At 37.6% G+C, this 22,920-nt stretch overlaps 3 protein-coding genes across 7 annotated transcripts; 2 read left to right on the top strand and 1 right to left on the bottom strand.

The window, feature by feature from the left end:
* Positions 1 to 515: 515 nt before the first annotated feature.
* Positions 516 to 9,834, bottom strand: LOC117563373 (profilin). Of its 2 annotated transcripts, none has more exons than XM_034241674.2 (4): positions 9,739 to 9,834; positions 8,222 to 8,531; positions 4,711 to 4,882; positions 516 to 2,015 (listed from the first exon to the last, which is right to left on the bottom strand). In XM_034241674.2, exons 2-4 carry the CDS (start codon positions 8,330 to 8,332, stop codon positions 1,918 to 1,920), a joined length of 381 nt encoding a protein of 126 aa, XP_034097565.1. In that variant the 5' UTR covers positions 8,333 to 8,531; positions 9,739 to 9,834; the 3' UTR covers positions 516 to 1,917. The 2 variants fall into 2 exon arrangements, with proteins under 2 accessions (XP_034097565.1, XP_034097566.1); XM_034241675.2 differs by lacking the exon at positions 9,739 to 9,834 and adding an exon at positions 8,729 to 8,863.
* An 821-nt stretch (positions 9,835 to 10,655) lies between these two features.
* LOC117563247 (eukaryotic initiation factor 4A) lies at positions 10,656 to 15,673 on the top strand. Of its 4 annotated transcripts, none has more exons than XR_007954572.1 (6): positions 10,656 to 10,756; positions 12,276 to 12,502; positions 13,503 to 14,116; positions 14,638 to 14,861; positions 14,926 to 15,130; positions 15,271 to 15,673. XR_007954572.1 is itself a non-coding variant. In XM_034241459.2 (5 exons), coding segments are annotated over exons 1-5 (1,212 nt in total). In that variant the 5' UTR covers positions 10,656 to 10,754; the 3' UTR covers positions 15,071 to 15,673. The 4 variants fall into 4 exon arrangements, 2 of the variants coding, with proteins under 2 accessions (XP_034097350.1, XP_034097351.1); XR_007954571.1 differs by having other exon boundaries at positions 15,268 to 15,673; XM_034241459.2 differs by having other exon boundaries at positions 14,926 to 15,673.
* A 948-nt stretch (positions 15,674 to 16,621) lies between these two features.
* LOC117563248 (sphingolipid delta(4)-desaturase DES1) lies at positions 16,622 to 21,871 on the top strand. Its single transcript, XM_034241461.2, has 2 exons — positions 16,622 to 17,261; positions 20,700 to 21,871. Exons 1-2 carry the CDS (start codon positions 16,864 to 16,866, stop codon positions 21,265 to 21,267), a joined length of 966 nt encoding a protein of 321 aa, XP_034097352.1. The 5' UTR covers positions 16,622 to 16,863; the 3' UTR covers positions 21,268 to 21,871.
* The last annotated feature ends 1,049 nt before the right edge of the window (positions 21,872 to 22,920 follow it).

Genomic DNA, 22,920 nt, shown 5'->3' with positions numbered 1-22,920 from the left:
CTGACTCAAAGAATGCCTTAAATGTAGCGCAAACCAAAAGATATTTTAAACAGGCGCAACACGTCGATAACTAGGTTCATTGATCTATCGATTTGCCGTCTCCAGCAGCAAGCGAACGAACAAAAGAACAACCTGCGGCACACAAACAATAATAATGAGAAATAAAAACACTTTACATATATTTTATTTTTATGAGCAGAATTTTTTCCATGCTCTGTTTTTTATTTCAATAGTATTAAAGTATCGTATTATATATGTTTCTCATTTCTTTTTTGTTTTCTTTTTAATTTTATATTATATTCAATATTTATGCATTCATTCTTGTCATGAATTTTGCTTTTTTGACGCTTGTACGTAAAATGTTTGGGGGGACGAAGGGAAAAAGATGTCGGAAAAAAATGATGTAGGACTTTTGTTTAACTAACATAAAAAGCCATTTAAATTGTATGTATGATTTGTAGTAAGTAGTTTAAATTTTTGTTTGTTGTATATTTGATTTGATTTTTATTCGTATGTTGTTTTTTTTTTTGTTTAATTCAATCGCATGCATGCATTACGACATTCGTCGTGTATGTGTGGTGTTTATGTTGTTGATTTTTTTTTTAATGGCAATTTATTGTTGCCGAATTGTTGATGGATAATTCAGCAAAAAATGTTCCTGAAACGCCCTCACACACAACACACACAGCTGGCGGCTGGCAGGAGACGGACAAGTGTTGCACAGCGTTCGAAAATAATTGTAATTGCCGCGCATATCGATAAATATGTTGTATGCAAATGTTTTTAGCTTTTTTTTTAGCGTTTTGTTAGTTTTTTTGTTTTTGTATGAATATAGAGCAAAATTACAAACATGAAAAGCGCATACAGAGAGCACAAATGTGGTGCAAGAGTCGCAAGTAATATGTATGTATGTATGTATGTTAATATGTACGTATCTATATATGTATGGCTAGATGAGACGGTTGGAAAACGGAATACATGTATGTTTATGTATGTGTGTGTGCGTGTCGTGTTGTAATGGTATTGGTGTTGTAGCTGTCGCTGCTTGAAATCTGTTTATCTAACCCAATGATGAGCATATTTTCTTCATATATGGCTAAAAAGGCTGACGATATTTTGCTTTTCTTTTCATTTTTCTTAATATTACACATCAAAGTTCGTTTTGTATAAAAAATGCTACCACAGTGGCTGATTTTTTTTTGTTTTGTTTGTTGCATGTGTATGTAGTATGTGTACTTCCCTGCCACATAAAAATAGAGCTTCATGGTTCTCCAAATAGTTTACATATATAAATATATATATATTCTTTTATATTGGTTGGTATTTTCCTGTGTATTTTCGCTGCTTGAATGACTGACTCATCACTTCCCTCTCCTCTCCAAATCTCATCTCATTTTCTTCTCCTGTCTCACTCACTCTCACAAAACTGTGTGTGTATATAGATCAGTGTATATATCTTTGTATCTATATTGCTGTACAAAAAAAGTGTTCAAAAATTTGCCTGCGTTGCTTTGCGTAGTTGTTCTTATTCATTTGTAGTTGTTGTTGTTTACAAAATACTTTCCAATATAATTTCTTTAATTTTGTGTTTAAGTTTTTTTTGTTTTTTTTTTTATTATTTTTATCGTATGAACCAAAGATGTTTAAATATAATAATGCAGAATTTTATAATTTTGTTGTAGGTTTTTGGGTACTTTCTTTTTACTTTTTAGACATCATATTTTATTCCTATTTTTGTCGACCACAATTACCTCAAAATGTTTCTTGGCATTTTTCATAAATTTAAATATTAATATTACTTTTTTTTTGTTTTTAGTTATGTAGTTCATTTACGGATTCTTATCGAATTTGTTGCTGTGTTGTTGTTGTTGTTGGTGTGTTGTTGTTGATGGTGTTGTGTTGATTTTTGTTTATTTTCTAGTACCCGCAAGTAATCAGATAATCTCCAAGTTTCTCCACTACGGAAGCGGCCTGCTGGGGCTGAACAGGATCCTCGTAGATGGACACGATGACGGCTGTATAAATAAATAAATAAATGAATGTAATGTTAGTACATTTGTTATCGTAAACAAGCGATAATAATAATTATTATTTTCTTTTAGAAAGGCAGAATATTCTGTACTGAACTTCAGATGTAATCATCTGTTAAGATATTTCTTACGTATACATAATTACAGGCAAAGAGAAAATGAGAGAGACACAAAAATAGACAAGGAGAGAGAGAGAGACATAATCGTGTCGAGCCGCTTATCCGGTTGACAATACAGCATAGACGAGAATGTGTAGAGAAAGCAAAAGACAGCAGCAGTAATAGAGAAACAAGAACTAACTGTATTTTATACAACATCTCATCAGCATCGGGCAGCAAGCAAATTATGAATAAAACGCTCAATAAAGTGAGTGAAAGAGATAGGAACAGCCCTCAGCCAGGTGAAAACCGGACTGACCGGCCACAAAATTGAATGACAAGTCTTTTACTATGCCACAATATCATCGAGCAAGAGCATAAAACATGGAGAAATGCTGAAAATACTGATGAATACTGTATGATAAATGTAAGCAAAGCGCGCTTTGCGCTAACGAATCGAAGTCAAGTGGTCAAAATGTTCTTAACTCAATAATACATTAATCAAACGCTCAAAACAAATTGTTGGTAACCCAATTGATTGAAGCACCAACAGCAACAGCAGCGCAGCAGCAGCTGAGCAAATCAAATCAATGCATGCCCCAAAGTCAAACAAATTATTAACTCAGGGGTCAATAAACCAAAAGAGTCAAGTGTGATGTCTACGCGCGAGTGTGAGCGAGATAACAATAGATGTAAATACGCATTGCGGGCCAAACACCTGCCACCCACATTGAGAACTGAGTGTGCGTGAAAGAGATGGCGGGAGATGTTATGTAGAACTGCGAATATAAAATCGATAACTGACTGCGATAATAGTTTGGACCGCACGATAGGCGATATTAGATTTCAAACATAAGCAGTATATATTATATTTAATTATACAGACATTTTGATGAGATCAGGGTGCCCGTCGCATGCCTTAGCGCATTTCAAGCGTACAAAACAAGCAGAAATAGTATAACTTGATATTGTTTGTTTAAACGATGTTACACCAGCAATTTAATTGCCATTGCGAAATACACAAACACACACACACTGCGGAATATATGTATTTAGTTGCCATGGTCATTGTGTTAACCAACACTGACTATTTGAGCAGCGTGTAATTTGTGGTAAATAAATTGCTGTGGTAATTTAATCGATTGAGCGATCAGCTGTTCACAGTGCCAGCCTCGAAAGCTTCAATTTTAATGCCAAATAAAGACAAAGCCAGAGCAAGAGAGGCCAAAACGGCTAATCTCAGGCGCCAACGTCAATGTCCACGCACACACGCACACATATACAAGTGTGTTAGTGTTAGAGAGCGAGTTGCGTCCAAAGACCAGTTTGCCATTTTATGCCATTTTCTTGCCTATTTCCATTTATGCTGCTGTTGCCGCTGTTGTTGCTGTTGCCATTGCCGCTTTTGCGGCTTATTCTGTGCAACACATTTGCACTTGAAATGGATTATGGCAATAACCTTGAGCTCTGCGGCTGCTGCAGCAAACAGCGAGGGCAGCGACGAATCGAGCAACAGTTGCCGCAACAACAACAATGAAAAACTAGACAAATATGGAAGACGACGACGACGACGACGACGCGTCGGCAAACAAGCGGCAAAAACAAATTTAGTTTCATGGCACAAATACAAACTAACACACATACATATAGCTAAAATAAATGTACGAGTTTGTGAGTGTGAGTAGACATGGCAGCTGCTTCCAAGATTTTTCCACTGCAACAACAGCAATATTTTAGGCACAAGGTGCAAAAACAAAATAAGCAATGAGTGAAAATTGAAACGCTGCGTTACAGCCAGCAAACTTTTATTTCGCCAAATACATAAGCACATGTAAATGGATGTGTGTGTATGTGTGTGATATAGAGAGAGAGACGGGAGGGGGGGCAAAAGGCTGCCAGTTGACCGGAAAAATGGAGCAGCAACAAACAGCGGCACATAATAATTGCCTATCATTTACAGCTCGTTTCGTTAATGTTTGTTTTAGCTGCAGTTGCTGCCGCTGTTACGTGGCAAACTGTAAAAGCGCGTTAAATGCAACAAATTAGGCATAATATGTTTAGCTCTGTTGCTCTTGTTACTTAATGAGCCAAACAACAAACAGATACACACAAACACACACACACATTTGTAATTTGCGTATCAAACATAAAAAATACTAAAATACATTTAGCTCATTTGTTAATGCTTATCGCAAAATGTTATAGCTGCCGGACTACTGGCAAAATCGCAATACTTATCTCTAGGATTAAATTCTTTGCACCTTTCTATACATTGATAATTTTAGCAAGACAAAGGCAGCAAATATATGTATGAGCGAGACACAAAGCGATAACGGCAGCTTTGTGCTTATTGTTTTCGGCATTTCGTGACACGAACCAAGTCATTCCTTTGTTTTGCGGCCATTGAGCTCGCATTTAGTATTTTTTTTACATATTGCTATTTCGTGTCACGCGCTACACAATCTCATCTGTAGGCACACGCACACACACACCTTATATTTGACTCAATTACAAAATCAGGACAGTTACTAACTCGTAACTACTCTCTTGCTCTCACTATTTAAATTGAGTGCAAAACTCACCTTGTGTCGTCTTCATGCAGTGCACACCGCTTCTGCCGAGTTTTGCGCGCACAACGCGATCTGTGCCTGAGAGGTAAATGTACCTTTGGCCGGCTAGTGTTACACCGTTGCTGGTGAGCAGGTCCTGCTGATCGAAGCCGCTAATCAATTTGGCGAGCTCTTCCTTTGTAACCTAAAAGAAGAATAGAACATAGCATACGAATTAATATAAGCTTTCAAAAATAAAATACATAAATAATACATGAGTCACGCACGGAAGCGATAAATTTCATAAATTTATGCATCCTGCGTATTCAATAATTTGTATGCGTTGTGTCCTTATAAAGCAAGCAGCAACAACATTGTTGTAAGTCAACGCAGGCTTACAAAATTAATTCCCACTCAAACGCACACACACACACACAAATGCAGCTGGCTGTATCTCGAGAAGAGTGAGCAAACAAAGGCAAGCAAGCAGCAAAGTATGGAACCACCACTAAACCACTACAAACAACAAAAGCAACACAAACATTCACCACCCATAAAACCCCAGATGACAACAGCGACATCTGGCAGCTCATTAACAAACTAAAAACAACACAAAAGAAGCAGAGCAGAATTGAGAAGGAGCGGCCGATTTCCATTGATCGGTTTGTTTTTGTGATTGCCAAATACAAGTTTATCGATACTTGCAAAAGGAGCAGCGGAGTTGCCACATTTCCCACGCAAGATGTCATTAACATTTACCCAACAGGCTCCTTACTTTGTTGCCAAGCAACGCATTCAGAGTTCACAAGGCTAGTAATTAAAACATGTTTAATACCTATGATTAATAGTTAGTCATTTGTTTGTTTGCAGCCGAAGCACATGCGCCAAATATGCTAATGATACTAGCTGTCTCAAAATGGAGAGAAAAAGAGAGTCCCGGCAAACAAACAATGAAAGCTTCGAGAAGTTTCGTTTCCAATTTGAGCACAAAACTTCTCATGTGAATGCCTCTGTGTGTGTGCTTGAGTGAGTGTTGTACTCAAAAGAGAGCGCAATGTAAAAAGCCGGTTTTAGCAATGCCAAAAATGTTAAATAAACTAATCGAAAGCACTCAATAAATTAACACAACAATAAATAATTTGTTTAATTGCAATTAAAATATAAAAAAATTCCAACGACAGCATTTTACACTCATTACTAAAAAAAAACTACACATTTTTGCTATACAAAGCCGGTTTTTAATGGCCCAGTCGACACATTTCCATTTGTGTGTATGTATTTTGCGAAATTCAAAACCAAAGTGTAATACGCAAAAAGACGTTATTGATAAGCGCGTCAAGAACTTTTTTGTTGCTCGAAATTTGCCAACTCTCACGCACACACACAGACAAACTGAAAACAGTCTGGCAATGCCGTCCATGGCATTTCATGCAACAGCAGCTGATCCAAGCCAAAAAAAAAGAAGCAATGCCAAAAACACAATTTACCCAACAAATACATATTTTCGATGAATCATGAAAATGTAGCGAATCAAAATTCAGGTAAAAATAAATATATAGGTAACTCAGGCAAAATTCGAGCTGCAGAGAGATTTAGATTCCAAGGTAACAAACGGAGGCCACAAAACGAAAGTGATGTACGTAGTGTGTGGAGAATTGGCAAATACCAAAACAAATCCGACACAATGAAAACGAAAATGACAAAAATCACTTTTACCATGTTTGGGCAAGAAATATTTAGCAATAACTTCAATTGTCGTTAACTCTATTTAATTTTGGTTAAAGCCTTGAAATAAATTTAATCAAATATATTTATAATATTTACAATACCCAAGAGAGATTTTTGTCCCTGTGCCCCACCCATTAAAAATGTAATTTTAAAAAGTTAAAAAAAAAAATCAAAATGAATGTGCTTGGGGCGCGCAACAGTGGCGCAAACAAAGGATCAACCACATGGTTAGAAGCTGCTGCTTCGTGGAGTCAGCAGGAAGTTCCACACACACACACCCGAATATACACACAAATACACACATTCGTATATCAGTCATCCACATGAAGTCAATGCGAAAACGTGGCGCGCATATAAAAAATGTAGACGCTGATGACGCGGCAATGTCGTTGTTGCGTTTTTTTGAGATACATTTCTTTTCGTTTCATTTCCAATCTACTCACAAAGCGAACGCGTATTTCTTTTTGTGATAAAAAAAAATACATTTTTTGCCGGCAGAGGAAACAGAGATAATAAACTAACACATACAAAGTATCAAACTATTGAGTGAAGTGCCCAAGTGCATGGGCCGTATGTATATGTGAGTGTTGATAAAAGCAAACAAGGCCGGTAAGTGGGCGAGTGGGCGAACAGACGAGTCCCTCTTGCTCTCTCTCTCTCGCCAACTTGAGTTAACGAACTCACTTTAGTGGTGTATAAAAGAACGAAAAAGTAACAGCAAGGGGATAAGCGCTATCACAGCAGTGTTGAAAAGTGCACAAATATATGTTTTGCCGGTCAACTTACTCACGCATACACACACAGATGACTCTCGTTGCAATCAAACACCTTTCAAACTCAATGCACTCCCTTCTATGACGAATCATGCTTAGCTTAGCTCGGCAGCAGATGAGTGACTAATCCACCTGAGAGCAGAGCTTCTTCCGCAAGATGACTCACAAAGCTAATCAAATAATATATATAATTTTTTTGTTTTTGATAATAAGCAGCAGCTGCTTTATCTACGCCAACTAATTTGCCTGCCAATGGCTAATTGAGCTATAAATAAATGAAAACAATCTGACAAACATTACTTGTAGCAAGTTCTTATCAGTCACCTCCTATTAGTTATAGTACGAATGTTTTTGTAATCACTTTCGAGTGTAAATTTTAGTTTGAGTGCATGTGAGACTGTGTGTGTAACAGGCCAGCAAGGGAGAGGCTGTAATTGAGAGTGCGCGTAGCGCTGCGCAGGCGGCTGTATTTTTTATTAGAGTGACACAAAGAAAGAGCGAGCAAGAGAGTGTGTGTTTGCAGGGGTGCTCACCCGTTTAGGGTGGGAGTTGCTTTATCACAAATGACGAAAAATTTAAAGTAATAATGGCGGACGTAGAAGGAAAAATTCCTAGCCGTAATCAACAACATCGTATGTTATCTTCGTTCCTTGCCAAATTCAAATCAATTATTAAAGATTCGAGTAATCATTTCCATTTCAAGCTAACAAACAAAGCTGATTACGAAGAGAATTAAAGTGGTGTTCGAGTGGAAATTTGAAAAGCATACACAGACTGGAGAGTGACAAAAGTTGTAACACTGGTTCTTTGAGAGCACTTGACGAAAAGTCCTGCTGGGGTGCCTATAGCTCTCTTCTGTTGCTCTCTACTCACTCACATACATATACACGCTCTCTTTCTCTCTTTGAGGCTGTTTGCGTGTGTGGGTGTGTGTGCCACTCTGTTCTCGTTGTTGTTGTTGTTGGTCACACCCTTGAACTTGCAAAAAGTTTTGCAGGCCATGAAGATTAGTTTATTTGGGATCGGATGGAAATTGTACTCACCTCAAAGCCGTTGGACTGCGCCCAAATGTTGCCATCGTGTCCGGCAATGCACGCCTTGTTAACGCACTGCGAAGCCAAAAGCTGATTATCGACATAATCTTGCCAGCTCATGATTGAAGTTTGTAGTTGTTTTAGTAGTTTGGGTGTCGAATTGAAACTATTTGCAATATATTTGCTGTTTTAACACACGCGCTTTGTTTCTTCTTTTTTGGTTGTAACACTTTTATTCACGCCACCAAGAAATTTAGTAAAGCGAGAAAGAGAAAATCAGCGATTTTCTATGTAATTTGTTTAAGGAAACTTATTTAAACTGCAACGAGAGGGTAGAAAAAAGAAGAGATGTAGAGAAATTAAACCATTTATTCGACTTTACGCCTTTTGTATTGCAAGTAACTTTGAGCCTTTTTCAATTTCAATAAATATTTATTTTTTATTCTTAATTTTTGCAATAAGAACTCTAAAATCAGCGCATACTTCTTTCAATCGCTGTAACTTTAAAAAACTCACACACACTAACACAGCCAGCAAGAGATAGCGCACACACACACACACACTGTGAGCAGAGGTAAAACACCGTTCGGTAGCAGCAACAGCTCCAACACGTCCGACTTGCACAGAATGACAAAAACGATTAAATGCAAAATGTTTTGTGGCTATGGCTCCAAAGCATGGAAAACCGAGAAAAAAAATAACAAAAGCCACTCAGTCAGAGAGCGTGAGTCACAGCTGCCGCCGACGCTGACTGCGACACAATCTCACTCACTCACCACTCTCACCAGACACCAGATCCACTCAAACGACGAGTGCAGTGCTAAAAACTGTTCAGGCTGGAGCGTGTGCGAGTGAAAAGGCGTGTATGGCCGTTATAAATTGCCGGCCGCGTAATGCAAATGAGTGAGTGAGAGCAGGCGATGACTCAACCGTCTCCTGACTGATTCCCTCTGTGTGTGTATGTGTGTTATGAATCGGCCTTTCTGCCGCTGTTTGAGCACTTTGCTGGCCGGTCGAGTAACCGAGCGACGTCTATGGTCAATCATAAATTAAAAATAGACTTTAATTTTAATGTGTACAGAATAATGTATATGTACTAAATGATATATTCTGATCTATAGCTACTGTTAATAGTGCCCGAAAAAGGAATTAACTGCACACAAAGCGCAAGGCCAACACCAAATTTTGACAAGTCATTTTTTCTTCCAATGAGACGGCGAGACACCGACCGGCTGCTGAACTTTTTCCACTTTTTTTTTGCACACACTTATACATACAACAATGCACATACACATATGCGCACAGCCAACGCCGTCGGCGAATATACGCATGTGTGTGAGTGTACTTGTGAGTCGAGTCGGTCTTTCTTTTGTTACTTGCATTTTGATAACTACTTATCCCCTGTTTTTGACTATGTTAAAATACATATTAATAAAATTGTGTGCACTCAAAGTTCATTTAAATTGACACATATTCTCAATAAATAGCAGTTAATACGAACTTTTTAAAATCAAAAACCAACTCACACTTTTTTCACACGCTGTGCGATGCGGCGATGAAATTATACTGACTGGCAGCATGACCGCAAGTTAAACATAGAAAAATATTAATTTACAACCAAAAATATACCAAAACACACAAATCCATACTAACAAGGCTGGTTACACTGTATTTATTATATATTCGGTAATTTTCTATAAATCAAAACCCCTTCCAATGCATTTGTATACAAATGTATTTTTAAAATAGATCAATGTTTCAAAAATGAATTATGTTGTAAAGTTGCTTACGAATATATATTCATTTCTGCAATAAATCGAAAAATAAATATACGATTTTAAGTATCGTTATAAAATACTTTGAAATAGATTTTTCTTTATCAGTCAGAAAGCTACCCACATTGACAAAAGTTATCGATAATAAACTGTAATCGATCAGTTAAAATTCTGATTAGTTTTTTTATTATGCGCGATACTCGATAAATATTCCAACTACGAAAATGTTATCTTTATGAATAGACTCTATTACTGATTGAATCAATTATTTCTGTGAAATTATTTCCTATGCAAAGTAACTGCTTTACGAAAGTTATCCAAAATGTACTGAAGCGAGTATTGAAATGAATAACTATTTTTGTAAAAATCCAAATAATTTAAAAACTTCAATAAATGGCTTTCTTTTTATATATACATCCAAGTGTGACCATGTATGCTTTTTAAAACGAATTTCCGGTATATTCTAAAACCCAATTTACAGTTGCAAAATAATCAAAATTTCGTTTTTGTTTATATAATTATATTGAATATATTTCAAAAAGACTTAATAAAGAATATAACCTTTCAAATTACCCCCATCACTATTCCCGTGTGACCAAACAAGTTATTGCGGAAGTGGTATATTTCTTATAGCTTCTGAGCAAATTAGTATATTTTAATATTCCACTTGCGGTCCCTCTCTAAAAGTTTTGCAAGATGGAGCCTCTTTTGCTTGGTTTTAACAATCAGCAGCACGTGTATAAAAAGTGCCAAATAATAATCAGAAAATGTTAGTATTATTCAACGATTTAATTCATAATAAGTGATTGACAGATTCATTAACTCGTTTGCTAAGTTTTGCCGGCAAAATTAGGCCAGGTTTAGTGATCAATAACATTCAAATTTGCAATTGAAAATATAACCAAAAATGTGAAACACAAAACGAACAAAAAAGAACATTTTTACACGACGGCGGACGTTGCGGCACGAATGACAGCCCCTGTCAACGAGAGAGACAAATTGAGAGTGAGAGAAAATGAACGACGAGAGAGAACGTAATGCTGTTAAGTGTATGGGTGCGTGTGTGTGTGCATGTGAGTTGTATGTGTTGGGTCAAATATTTAATACTTTGTGCTGAGACTTGCCAGCTGTAATAAATAACAAAGAAAATAAGACATCCGATGAGTTTAAAGCGAGTTTGTTGCCTTCCATTGAATATTTGTCATAACAGCGAGCAATAATGAAATCATTGCAAAAATAAAAATTGCTCTCTCTCAGAGGCACACACACACATCTACGCACACAATCTCACGCCTTTGACTCATGGTCGCTGACTGGACGTTGAAATGGACAACGACTACGTATAGCACTTCAATGCCAACGCCACTATTCTACATACATATATATGTATGTACATACATGTGTACATCGTATGGCTATAGAAATTTCCCGAGTTCGGGGAATTCTATGAATTTGTCAACTCATTTGGTGGTTGTGCTATTACGCGCCCTCTCTCATTTTCTTTTAACACTCATTCGCTCTTGCTCAAAGTGCAAGTGGTTGAAACACAACACGCCTTAAATTTGCCTGACGGTCGGCTTATTTTTTCCACTAAATTTTGTTCTTTTTTGCCTGCCATCTACTACTATTTTCCAACTACTACGGCACATGCAACACTGCAGTAGAAAATGATAGTAGCTTGCTACTGCTCACACACATGTCTTACTCGCATGGTAGCAACCACTGACATTGACAGACAAACTAGTTGACTCTTTCGCACTCGTTGTATTTTATGTCAATGACGAGACGCTCAAAAGGCCGCCTAGTGGTTCGTCGTTGAAACCTCACACTTGGGTTGGCAATCGCAAAACTGCTCGGCATACGTGAAAATACCGCAGAGCAGCACGCACAACAAAACACGTTTGTGTGCACTCTGAAAAAAGAAAAAAAAAAAAGAAAGAAATTTTCATTAAAATTTTTTTGAACAACTCTAAACATAGAAATTGTTTAACTGAACGGTGCTTAAGCCGTCGAAATTCAGTATACAAATTTAACTAGTCAATTTTTTATTGTTGATAATGTAAGTGTATGTGTGTTGTGTGTTCACCGCCGCAGCTGCAGTTTTGTGCTCTCAATTACGCCGCTTTTCTCTTCTCACTCCGTTTTTGTCGTCGTTTTGTGCTGTCTTGGTTGCCAAGCGCAGATTCGCCATAACCAAAAAAAAAAAAAGTGAAAAAAGCATAGCAAAGAAAATTTAAGCAATTTCACTGTGATTTACGTGTTTTATTGTATTTTCTTTTTCTTTACAGGGATGATCGAACTGAAATAGCTCAAGATGGTCCCGCTGGCATGGACCCCGAGGGCGTCATCGAGTCGACCTGGCATGAGGTTTACGATAACTTCGATGACATGAATTTGCGCGAGGAGCTGCTGCGCGGCATCTATGGCTACGGTTTCGAGAAGCCATCGGCTATCCAACAGCGCGCCATCATTCCTTGCGTCAAGGGTCGCGATGTCATTGCCCAGGCTCAGTCCGGTGAGTAATTTCTTTCTGCTGCGAGTATGCAAAATCAACAAAAGAAATTTCGCTTCAATTGAGAAAGTGTATAATATAATACGCACATATTTGTTGGGGGGTCGCAGCGCTTGCATTTGTATGTGTAAGTGGATGACGATAACTGAGTGACTCAGCTGCCTGCTTCTGTTTTTTCTTCTCATTCTTGCGTTGCTCTCTCGCTTGCGTTAGCTCTCTCCCAAAAGAGAGTGCTCAAACTGAATTGAGCGGCAACACGCTTGCGCGCCACTTTTTCTAGTGATCGGCATTTAGCGCGTTTTTACTCTCTTCGCAATGCTAAAGTAGAACAAGGGAGCAAAAGAAAGAAATGCAAGAATTGTAAATAGCAGCTATTTTGCTTATTATTATGATATAATATCGCACATCTAGTTATATCATTAAATGTAATATATTTTAATGTGATTGGGTAATATTGATATTGCTTTTGTTAAATCTATTGTGCATAGATCAATCAAATGTGTTTTCTGTTATTGTGCTAGTAAAATTTTTAATTTACGAAGTAATTTCGTAAGTTGACACCAAGTGTCTTCTTTGTTCATAGTGCATTCCAAACAATTGACTCAACGATTTATATAGAATAACATTCAGATTATATATTTTTACGCAGTTCCAGACAGTTTTTCAAATGTTTATTGATTTCTTGTGTTTGTAGCAGTTATTTGTTTCACCATTATTAAACTTTAAGATTGTTTATTTCAATTTATTAGGTAACCAAAAACATTCATAGCATTAATTCATCATATTCACATAATTCAATTTATATGAAAGAAAAAAATGCGTTATTTTGCGCAAGCAGAAGCCAAGACTCAATTTCTTTCAAATGCTTATGCATCATTTCATAGTTGTGAGTCATTATTTTATTTACATTATCTCTTCTCCCCCTCCTTCGACACTTTATTTTTGCTTAGCTTTCGAAAACAGCAGTTTTTTACATGGTGTTATTGATTTCATATTTTTATAGGTACTGGCAAGACTGCCACCTTCTCGATTGCTATCCTTCAGCAAATCGATACGTCCATTCGTGAATGCCAGGCCTTGATCCTGGCCCCCACTCGCGAGTTGGCCACTCAAATCCAGCGTGTGGTGATGGCACTTGGAGAGTACATGAAGGTGCACTCGCATGCCTGCATTGGTGGCACCAATGTGCGCGAAGATGCCCGCATTCTGGAGTCCGGTTGCCACGTTGTGGTTGGCACTCCCGGTCGTGTCTATGACATGATCAACCGCAAGGTGTTGCGCACGCAGCACATTAAGCTGTTCGTCCTCGATGAGGCCGATGAGATGTTGTCGCGCGGCTTCAAGGATCAAATCCAGGATGTGTTCAAGATGTTGCCCCCAGATGTGCAGGTCATTTTGCTGTCTGCCACCATGCCCCCAGATGTGCTTGAGGTGAGCCGTTGCTTTATGCGTGAGCCCGTCAGCATCCTGGTCAAGAAGGAGGAGTTGACACTGGAAGGTATCAAGCAGTTCTATGTTAACGTCAAGCAGGAAACCTGGAAGTTGGGCACACTGTGCGATCTGTACGATACGCTGTCTATTACCCAGTCGGTTATCTTCTGCAACACTCGTCGCAAGGTAAGCTTTCAACTTTGTTCTGCTTTACGAGCGGTCATATTTCATGTATTTTGAATACAGTTGTAAGTGGGTCGACTTTATGAGCTAGTTAAACTTGCGGTCTAAACTAGGTGCAAAGTCTTGAAGCGTGCTGTGCTTCGTAGAACCAGTTAAATAATATAATTCCGGGGAAATACTTGTTAGAAACATTAATAATTAAAAAAACTACAGTTATGAACTATAAATCATGTTCATTATTGTAAAGTTATTCTTTGTGATTTGTATGTAATGCGATATTCATTGCAACCGAGTATTTGATATCCATCATATGTAATATAGTGAAACTTTAAGGTTCTTGAACATAAATTTAAATTGAAACAATTATTAGAAATAGCTACAGAAGGCAACTGGTATTTATTTTACCTTTGCTTTAATCTGTTGAGTTAAACCCAATACATGACGGCTTAATGAGTAATACAAAAATAATAATTCAACAACTAAATAATTAATAAGTACTAATCGAAATGCTTTTCACTTTTTAGGTCGATCAACTGACCCAGGAGATGTCCAACCACAACTTCACTGTGTCGGCCATGCACGGCGACATGGAGCAGCGTGATCGTGAGGTGATCATGAAGCAATTCCGTTCGGGCTCTTCCCGTGTGCTAATCACAACTGATTTACTGGCGCGTGGTATCGATGTGCAGCAGGTGTCGTTGGTTATCAACTACGATCTGCCTTCGAATCGCGAGAACTATATTCATAGGTAAGCCACAAAGCGAAAACTATTCATTATAATTGAGCGAAACTAATTTCTCATTTTTTTATAGAATCGGTCGCGGTGGTCGTTTCGGTCGCAAGGGTGTTGCGATCAACTTCATCACAGATGATGATCGACGAATCCTGAAGGATATTGAACAATTCTACCACACTACTATTGAGGAAATGCCTGCTAATATTGCCGATTTGATTTAAATATTTGTTGAGCAAAAAAAAAAAAAGAAATTTAATACAAGAAAATAAAACAAGAAAAAAGTGAGTGAGCGCTACCTACAACAGCAAAGAGTTTTGCGAACAAATAGCGCAAAATCTATTTAAACACACAACATAAGAACAACTAAGAACTAAATCACGTTAAATATATATTTATTCAAACAACCCAATACAAACAGCAGCAGGAGCAACAATAACAGCAACAACAACAGCAGCAGTAAGGCAGAAGAAATCAACAACATTTTTACAAGCAACCAACCAGTCAAATACCATCATCAGCCTTAGCAGCAACATCAGCCGGGCTGGCTGGTTGGCGCTTTAACCTCTTCCTAAAGAAACCCAATCAATATCCAACCAATTGAAGAACAGCTGTAAACATCAAGAAGAATAAAAACTGCGTCGTCAACAAGCAACAAACAACAAATCTAAACATTAAACGCTAAAACGGGGAAACACAAACACGAAGACCATCTTTCGATATTTGTGTGTGCGAAAACAACAACAACCACAACATCCATATTGTTTTAGCCTTTTCTAGAACTATTGATAAAAATATTAAAAACAATACAAAAAAGAAAAAAAAAACTATATGTACACAATTTTATGTTTAAATATAATAACAACACACAGACACCATACAAACTAAAAATTGCAAGAGATCAGAAGCAGCAGCTGATCGCTGATCCGTTGTCAGCCAGGTGTCGTCATCACTGTCACCCTAACGGCACGCATTTGCAGCACATCTTCATTGCCGCCGCCACCACAGCAGAAACATTGGTGCATAAACACAGATTTAGCAGCTTGGTGTCTGAATCACGCAGCATCCGTCATTTTGAGTCTTATCTTTAAATGAAATTATTTGAATACGAAATTTGCATAATGTATTACAGACTACTGAACACAACAATTATAAATTATTGTATAAAATGGCGAACAAAACGCAGCTGCTTTGTGTATTCATTTTGCCAGCAGGTAGCTCTGTTGCTGATGTAAATAATCTCGTTGCACCTGCGGTTCCAAGAATTCGATAATCGGGGCTTTTGACAAAAGGGTGTGGATATCAGCGTGACCGTATATGTTAAAACTTACTCTAACGAATTTTACATGGAAGATGGGAGTCATCGTCTATGTGCAGTCAGCATACAATTTATTATTAAATATGTGTTTACTTCAGTTTTATTTATTTTACTTACAAGTGCAGACTATGTAAATGTCTTATAGTTATATGTTATATGGTATATTCGGTATATTTAGAAAAAGGCAATATTTTAAATAGTTTGTTTAAATATATGCTGTTAAAATATTTTTTTTTCGCCTTTACAGTGAATGTTATAAAAATATTTAAAATTCGTGTTTGGCACCCTCCAATTAGAATTCGTAACATTACACTGGAAAAAATGAGTATCAATTCCAGTTCTGACTGAATCATTTTCGACATATGGCAACCCCAAAGTTGAATGCGTCAGCTGATATATTATCGATGACTACAGAAAGAACAGCCCTGATTGTAGCGTCATTGCCCAACACTGCATTGGTGTGGGTGCCGTGTGAGTGTGTTGTTGCTGCTGGTGCGGCTTCATTTAAGTTTTTCACTTCGTTGTTGTCGCGTTGCCGCCGCGAATTGTCTGAAAACTTTTCTATTGTTTTTTCAATTCGGTCGATAATGCCAAAGCACTGTGTTTAAGCCGTCACATTCGAGTATAATATTCAACAATCAGTTCTAATTAATAGTGTAACCACAACAACAAGAGCAAGAGAGCAATACAAATATTAAAATGGGACAAAAAGTGTCGCGCACCGACTTCGAATGGGTTTATACGGAAGAACCGCATGCCTCACGTCGCAAAATTATTCTCGAGAAATATCCACAAATCAAGAAACTGTTTGGTCATGATCCGAACTTTAAATGGATAGCCGGCGCAATGGTGTTGACCCAAATACTGGCGTTGTTCATTGTCAAGGACTTGTCGTGGCCCTGGCTGTTAGTGTTGGCCTATTGCTTTGGCGGCATTCTGAATCATTCACTCATGTTGGCCGTGCACGAAATATCGCATAATCTTGCCTTCGGCCACAGCCGCCCCATGCATAATCGGATCTTGGGCTTCATTTGCAATCTGCCCATAGGACTGCCGATGAGCATATCGTTTAAAAAATATCATCTCGAGCATCATCGGTAAGTTGACAATAGACTATCGGCTGGCTGCCTGACTGTTGATTTGATGACGTTATTGTGGGTACACATATTTACATATACACACACTCACACGCTTGGCGCTACGTGTGCCGGCAGTATAATATATATAGAAGTGTGTGTATGTGTTTACAGCAACAAATTAAATCTTTGCTCATGTATTTGTCGCATGTGGGGCGTAGCCATGAAATTTCTTTCGCCTCCCCTCGTTTCTCAATTTTGCCTATTAGGGCCGCTTCGCAACACTTAACAAAAGTCTCGCTGCTCTTCGATTAGTTTAGAAGTTTATTATTATTGTTCATTGGGAAAGTCCAACCCATACATTATTTATGTACATGTGTTTGGCCCCCATTAATATATTTTAATCCAGCCAAATGAGTCAACAACAAATAGGAAACATTTGTGGGGCTTTTTGTGCATTTAGTGTAGCATCGATATTGGTTTTGTATAATTGTGATAAGATTACTTAAAAACTTTATAAGCCCAATATTTATGTATATCACTAAATACGTAATTCAATATTTCTTCTAATTGGTCACGTAGCCGGTTCTTATACATATATTTTCAAGAGTGTTTTTATTTACGATTCCCCCATCGCGCTGACTCACAAACGCTTGCCTTATCAATCGAGTGTGTGTGAAAATAGCGGTAATTGCCGGCACTTTAGCGGTGCCCCTAGAATACCACTTTAATGACAGTGCAATTGATTCATTTGTTGTACACTTTAAAATATGGTGGGCACTCAAAACAATGTGACCTTAGCCACGTAGGTGTAGGTGCAAAAGTTTATAGAGCTGCGGATTACTTCAATTAAAGCTCTGTTAACTAGTCTGACATTTTCCATCGCAGTCTAACTTAACTTTGAAGTAGAGGTGGGCGCGGGCCTGTATTTTAAGGCCCGGGCCCGCACGAAAACAAACTCTTTTTTGAGAGGCCCGGCCCGGCCGAACACAAAACTTTTTCACTAAGGCCCGGCCCGGCACGAAACTTATTTACACATATAAGGAAATTCAAAAGACATGTAATTTATATATACATATATATATTTATTAAGGTATTTATATTGAATATTGTTATGTATTTAATGAAAAACAAATTAATTCATATTTTTATTCAAAAATAAAATTTTTTCTACATTTTTGCTTTTAGCCTAGTGCGTTTTTCATTTAAACCATGGCCCACAGATTTGATAATTTCACAATAGGCCGCCAATTTTTAATTAGTGGTGTGCAAACAAGTAAAATATTGTATAACCAAATCAATAGTAGCATCGATAAGCAATTAAAATGCGATAAATGGCAGTTCTAATTCGATCAAATCAAAATTGTTTCAGGCCTACTTCGGGCTTTTACGGGCCTATTTCGGGTTTTTACGGGCCGGGCCTTTTTTCTAAGGCCCGGGCCCGCACGAAGCCCGTACGAATCTTAATTATAAGGCCCGGGCCCGCCCAAACCCGCTCCGGGCCTGTGTAAGCCCGCGGGCCACGAAAAAAAGCCCGGCCCGTGCCCACCTCTACTTTGAAGTTTCAACATTTTGTACACCTGCATCAAAATTGGTACTTTTTATACCCGCTACCTATAGGGTAGAAGGGTATTATAACTTTGTGCCGGCAGGAAATGTATGTAACAGGTAGAAGGAGGCATCTCCGACCCTATACAGTATATATATTCTTGATCAGCGTCAACAGCCGAGACGATCTAGCCATGTCCGTCTGTGTGTCTGTCCGTCTGTCCGTATGAAAGACTGGAGAGACTCAGAGATTATAAGAGATAGAGCTATAATTTTTTCGACAGCATTTGTTATGTTTGCACGCAGATCAAGTTTGTTTCAAATTTTTTCCACACCCACTTCCGCCCCCGCAAATCAAAAAAATCGAATCACAAGCGTAATTTTAAAGCTAGAGTTGCGAATTTTGATGAATACAATATTTACTCTTGTAGTTATGATTCCTGAAAATTTGGTTGCGATCAAATAAAAATTGTCGAAGTTATTAAAGAAATACATTTGTATGGGCAAAAAGGCCTACTTACTAGGGGTCTTAGTTGCTTTGGCAGACAATCTGGTATATTGTGCCGTCTATGGTATATTTTGAATGCGGTACTATATCGATATACCACATATACCATTTGGTATATTTTTAGTATTTTTGCAGTATATTCGGTATATTTTGAGAAAAATACCGCGAAATATATTTTTTTTATTCAAAATGGGTAGCGGGTATCTCACAGTCGAGTACACTCGACTGTAGCTTTCTTACTTGTTTTTACATAGAAAGGGTACAACATTGTTATTGTTTTTATTAATTATAAATATTTTTGAACACGTTTATGTTGAATATTCATAATTTATAGTTTACATTTTTGTGGGATATTTTCGTATGTTTTATTCCTGCACATATTTAATTTGTATTGAGAAATTGAATTTGTATTTCTTGCTACATTTAAACGTCAATTTAACTTCTTTCAAAATATTATTTACAATTTATTATTTATTAGATTTCTATTGAAAATTGTACTTTTTACTTGCCCAAAGATAGGAAAAAAATCTTTTTCTATCTCAAACTCTAGCACTATCTCTGTCCTTGACTAACAGCTATAATATTTGGAGCAATAGCTTCTTATCATCAGCATTATCTATACTTCTTGTGAATGGGAAATAACAGTGTCGGGCTGAAACATGTTATTTGTACATGCTCAATTCATGTTAAATAGTGTAAGAATTTTTAACTTATAACATTAGGACACAAAAAGTCTGTTCGTCACATTTATTGTCGGGTTGTAAATCCGTTAACCTTGTTGCCCATTGCCCGGTATAGATTGCCAGCAATTGAGTCACATGGCTAGAACGCGGGTTCATTTGGCTAACGCGTGTCTACCTTTGGGACCCAGGTGCTAATGATAAGTGAATCGCATTTATCTAATCTATTAGTTGCTCGAATACCTTGTTGATGGAGGCAATATTAGCGATAAGGCAAGCAGAGCTTTTAACTTGCAATTGAAAATGTAGTTTAATTCAACAATTACCAAATTTACAAGTAGAAATTTAAGTATAATGTGTGCTTTGATGTTATGTATTATGATGGATCAACAAAAAAGTTTTTATTGACAGGAATTATGGGAAAATAAAATATGTAATGTTTTTCAAAAGGTTCTAACATTAAAACTTTTTTATTTGTATCTTTGTTAAGATAACCATATAAAAAAAATTAATAATAAGTAAGACTCACAAGTCTTTGGCATACATTATTTGTGAAAATAAAAGTATAGGACTGTATAAATAAATTCAGTTTTGGGCCTTGGTAGCTAAAGTAATAAGAACCCTAACCGAATATATATATGTTTATATAATAAACTGAAGCTATAAATAGTTATATTATCGTCTGGTCTATAACTAATCCTATTTTCTATTTGATTTTTGCAGCTATCAAGGCGACGAGGTGATTGATACAGATATCCCAACGCTACTTGAGGCCCGATTGTTCGACACAACCTTTGGCAAATTCATGTGGGTGTGTCTGCAGCCCTTCTTCTACATTTTCCGTCCGCTGGTGATCAACCCAAAGCCACCGACACGCCTGGAGATCATCAATACGATCATCCAGTTGACATTCAATGCTGCCGTCGTCTATTTCATTGGCTGGAAGGCGATGGCCTATCTGATATTCGGCTCGATTCTAGCCATGGGACTGCATCCGGTGGCGGGGCATTTTATATCCGAGCACTATATGTTTGCCAAGGGATTTGAGACGTACTCGTATTATGGCCCACTCAATTGGATCACCTTCAATGTGGGCTATCACAATGAGCATCACGATTTTCCGGCTGTGCCTGGCTCTCGGCTGCCGGAGGTGAAGCGCATCGCCAAGGAGTTCTACGAGACGATGCCACAGCACACCAGCTGGACACGTGTGCTGTACGATTTTGTGATGGATCCCTCTGTGGGTCCATACGCGCGTGTCAAGCGCCGACAGCGCGGATTGGCCTCCTAAAGTGGCCGCATTAACGATTTTACTAACGGTTTCCTGGCATTATGTAATCTCAGCGTTTAGACCTAGAAGCACAAGCACAGTAACAACAAAACAGGAAATAAGCGAATGCAAATGAGAAATGCCTGCTAAATTCTGTCCTGGTTATTTTTGGACATCGAACGCACTGGATGATTATAAAACGTATTTTTTTCATGTGTAAGCTTATATAATATGTATGTAAAGCTTAGTTGGCAAGGCAATTGTTAAGCGCTATTATAAACTATTATTGTTACCTCAAAACACTTAATTGATGGCCTGTTAAATGTAGTATGTAAATTGTCTCCTATATTTAGTGTTTTCTAAATATGTATATTTATAAATTTGTGCGCCTAAATGCAGCTGTAAACAGTACTAAACTAAACTATACACTATATACTGTAAACTGTGAACTTTACACTATTTTTGATAGCCTCTTGTAACTGATAAATGATAAACGGATACCAAAAAGAAAACCAGATGAAAATGAAACCAACTGCACGCGGCGTTTAGCTCTAATAACAATAACCAATAATAATAATTGTATACTATACTCGTATGTGTATGTAATAAAATGCAAAACAAAAAAATCAAATTCTCTTTAAACAAATTGTTCAATCAACTCAATTAGGGCCTTTTGCTTTGATTGTTTTTGGGTTTCGTGTCATGTGAATCGCTGTGGCAACATGCAGCTCTAGCTGTAATTGGCGTAGCCATTGCTGATAATGATGTGCATGATAAGACCTGTCAATATATACTCGGAGTATGCCATAACAAAACCCCACTAAACTCGCAACGGTTACGCCACAAGCTACACGTTCTCAATTACGATATTGACCAAACCGCACCGGACGCAGCTCCCTCCGTATCAGGTGTTATTAAGCCTCCTCAAATGATTGAATGCAATCAGAATTGTGAAAAAAATTTGAAAGAATTTATAGTCTACAATAACAGCACAGCAAATATTCCAAGTACCTAGCGAATCTTGATAATATTCTTTCCAATCTCTCATTTTGTTATCACAATATTTATAAAGTTTGCCAGCAAACTGTTCTGAATTTTGCAAATACAAAATATATCTTACTGACGATACGTTTTAGAATCGAGGTGCACTATTTTGTTTAGCATATCGAACTTAAAACTCAAGATATTTGAACCCCTCTTCATACTACACACCCAACTCAATTTCGTTATGTTTTATTACTCACGGTCTTGTTGACGCACTTAACTGAAATTCCTTCGAAAAGTACTCAATATTTTCCACGCACTTTGAGAGAGACTGTTTACCTGTTTAACAGAGCCAGAAGATAGCAGTTTAAGCCTAAATACGTTATCAGTTCCAGGTGTTACCTATTAGTCTAGCCCAAAAGTTAACCAAGCACCACGCACACCTGTTTAACAGTCAAAACAAAAAGCAGTCAAAGGTGCAGTGACTAATCGAGAATCAGTCATTGGCATGTTGCACGTGTCTTTTCAGGCGTAGGTCGTTCATCGTCGTTGATGCCCCACGCAAGTCAACAACATGCCGATAAGTCGCTGGTATTCCAACGATTACTAATCGTAGTTTAAATTAGTAACACAGTAGGAATCTAATCAAAACTCTCTTGCTGACAACATCTAAAAATACAAATGATATTT

This window comes from Drosophila albomicans, chromosome 2L, assembly GCF_009650485.2.
Source record: "Drosophila albomicans strain 15112-1751.03 chromosome 2L, ASM965048v2, whole genome shotgun sequence".
In the NCBI taxonomy this organism is placed as follows: Eukaryota; Metazoa; Arthropoda; class Insecta; order Diptera; family Drosophilidae; genus Drosophila; species Drosophila albomicans.
This window is presented reverse-complemented; position numbering and strand designations above follow the sequence as displayed.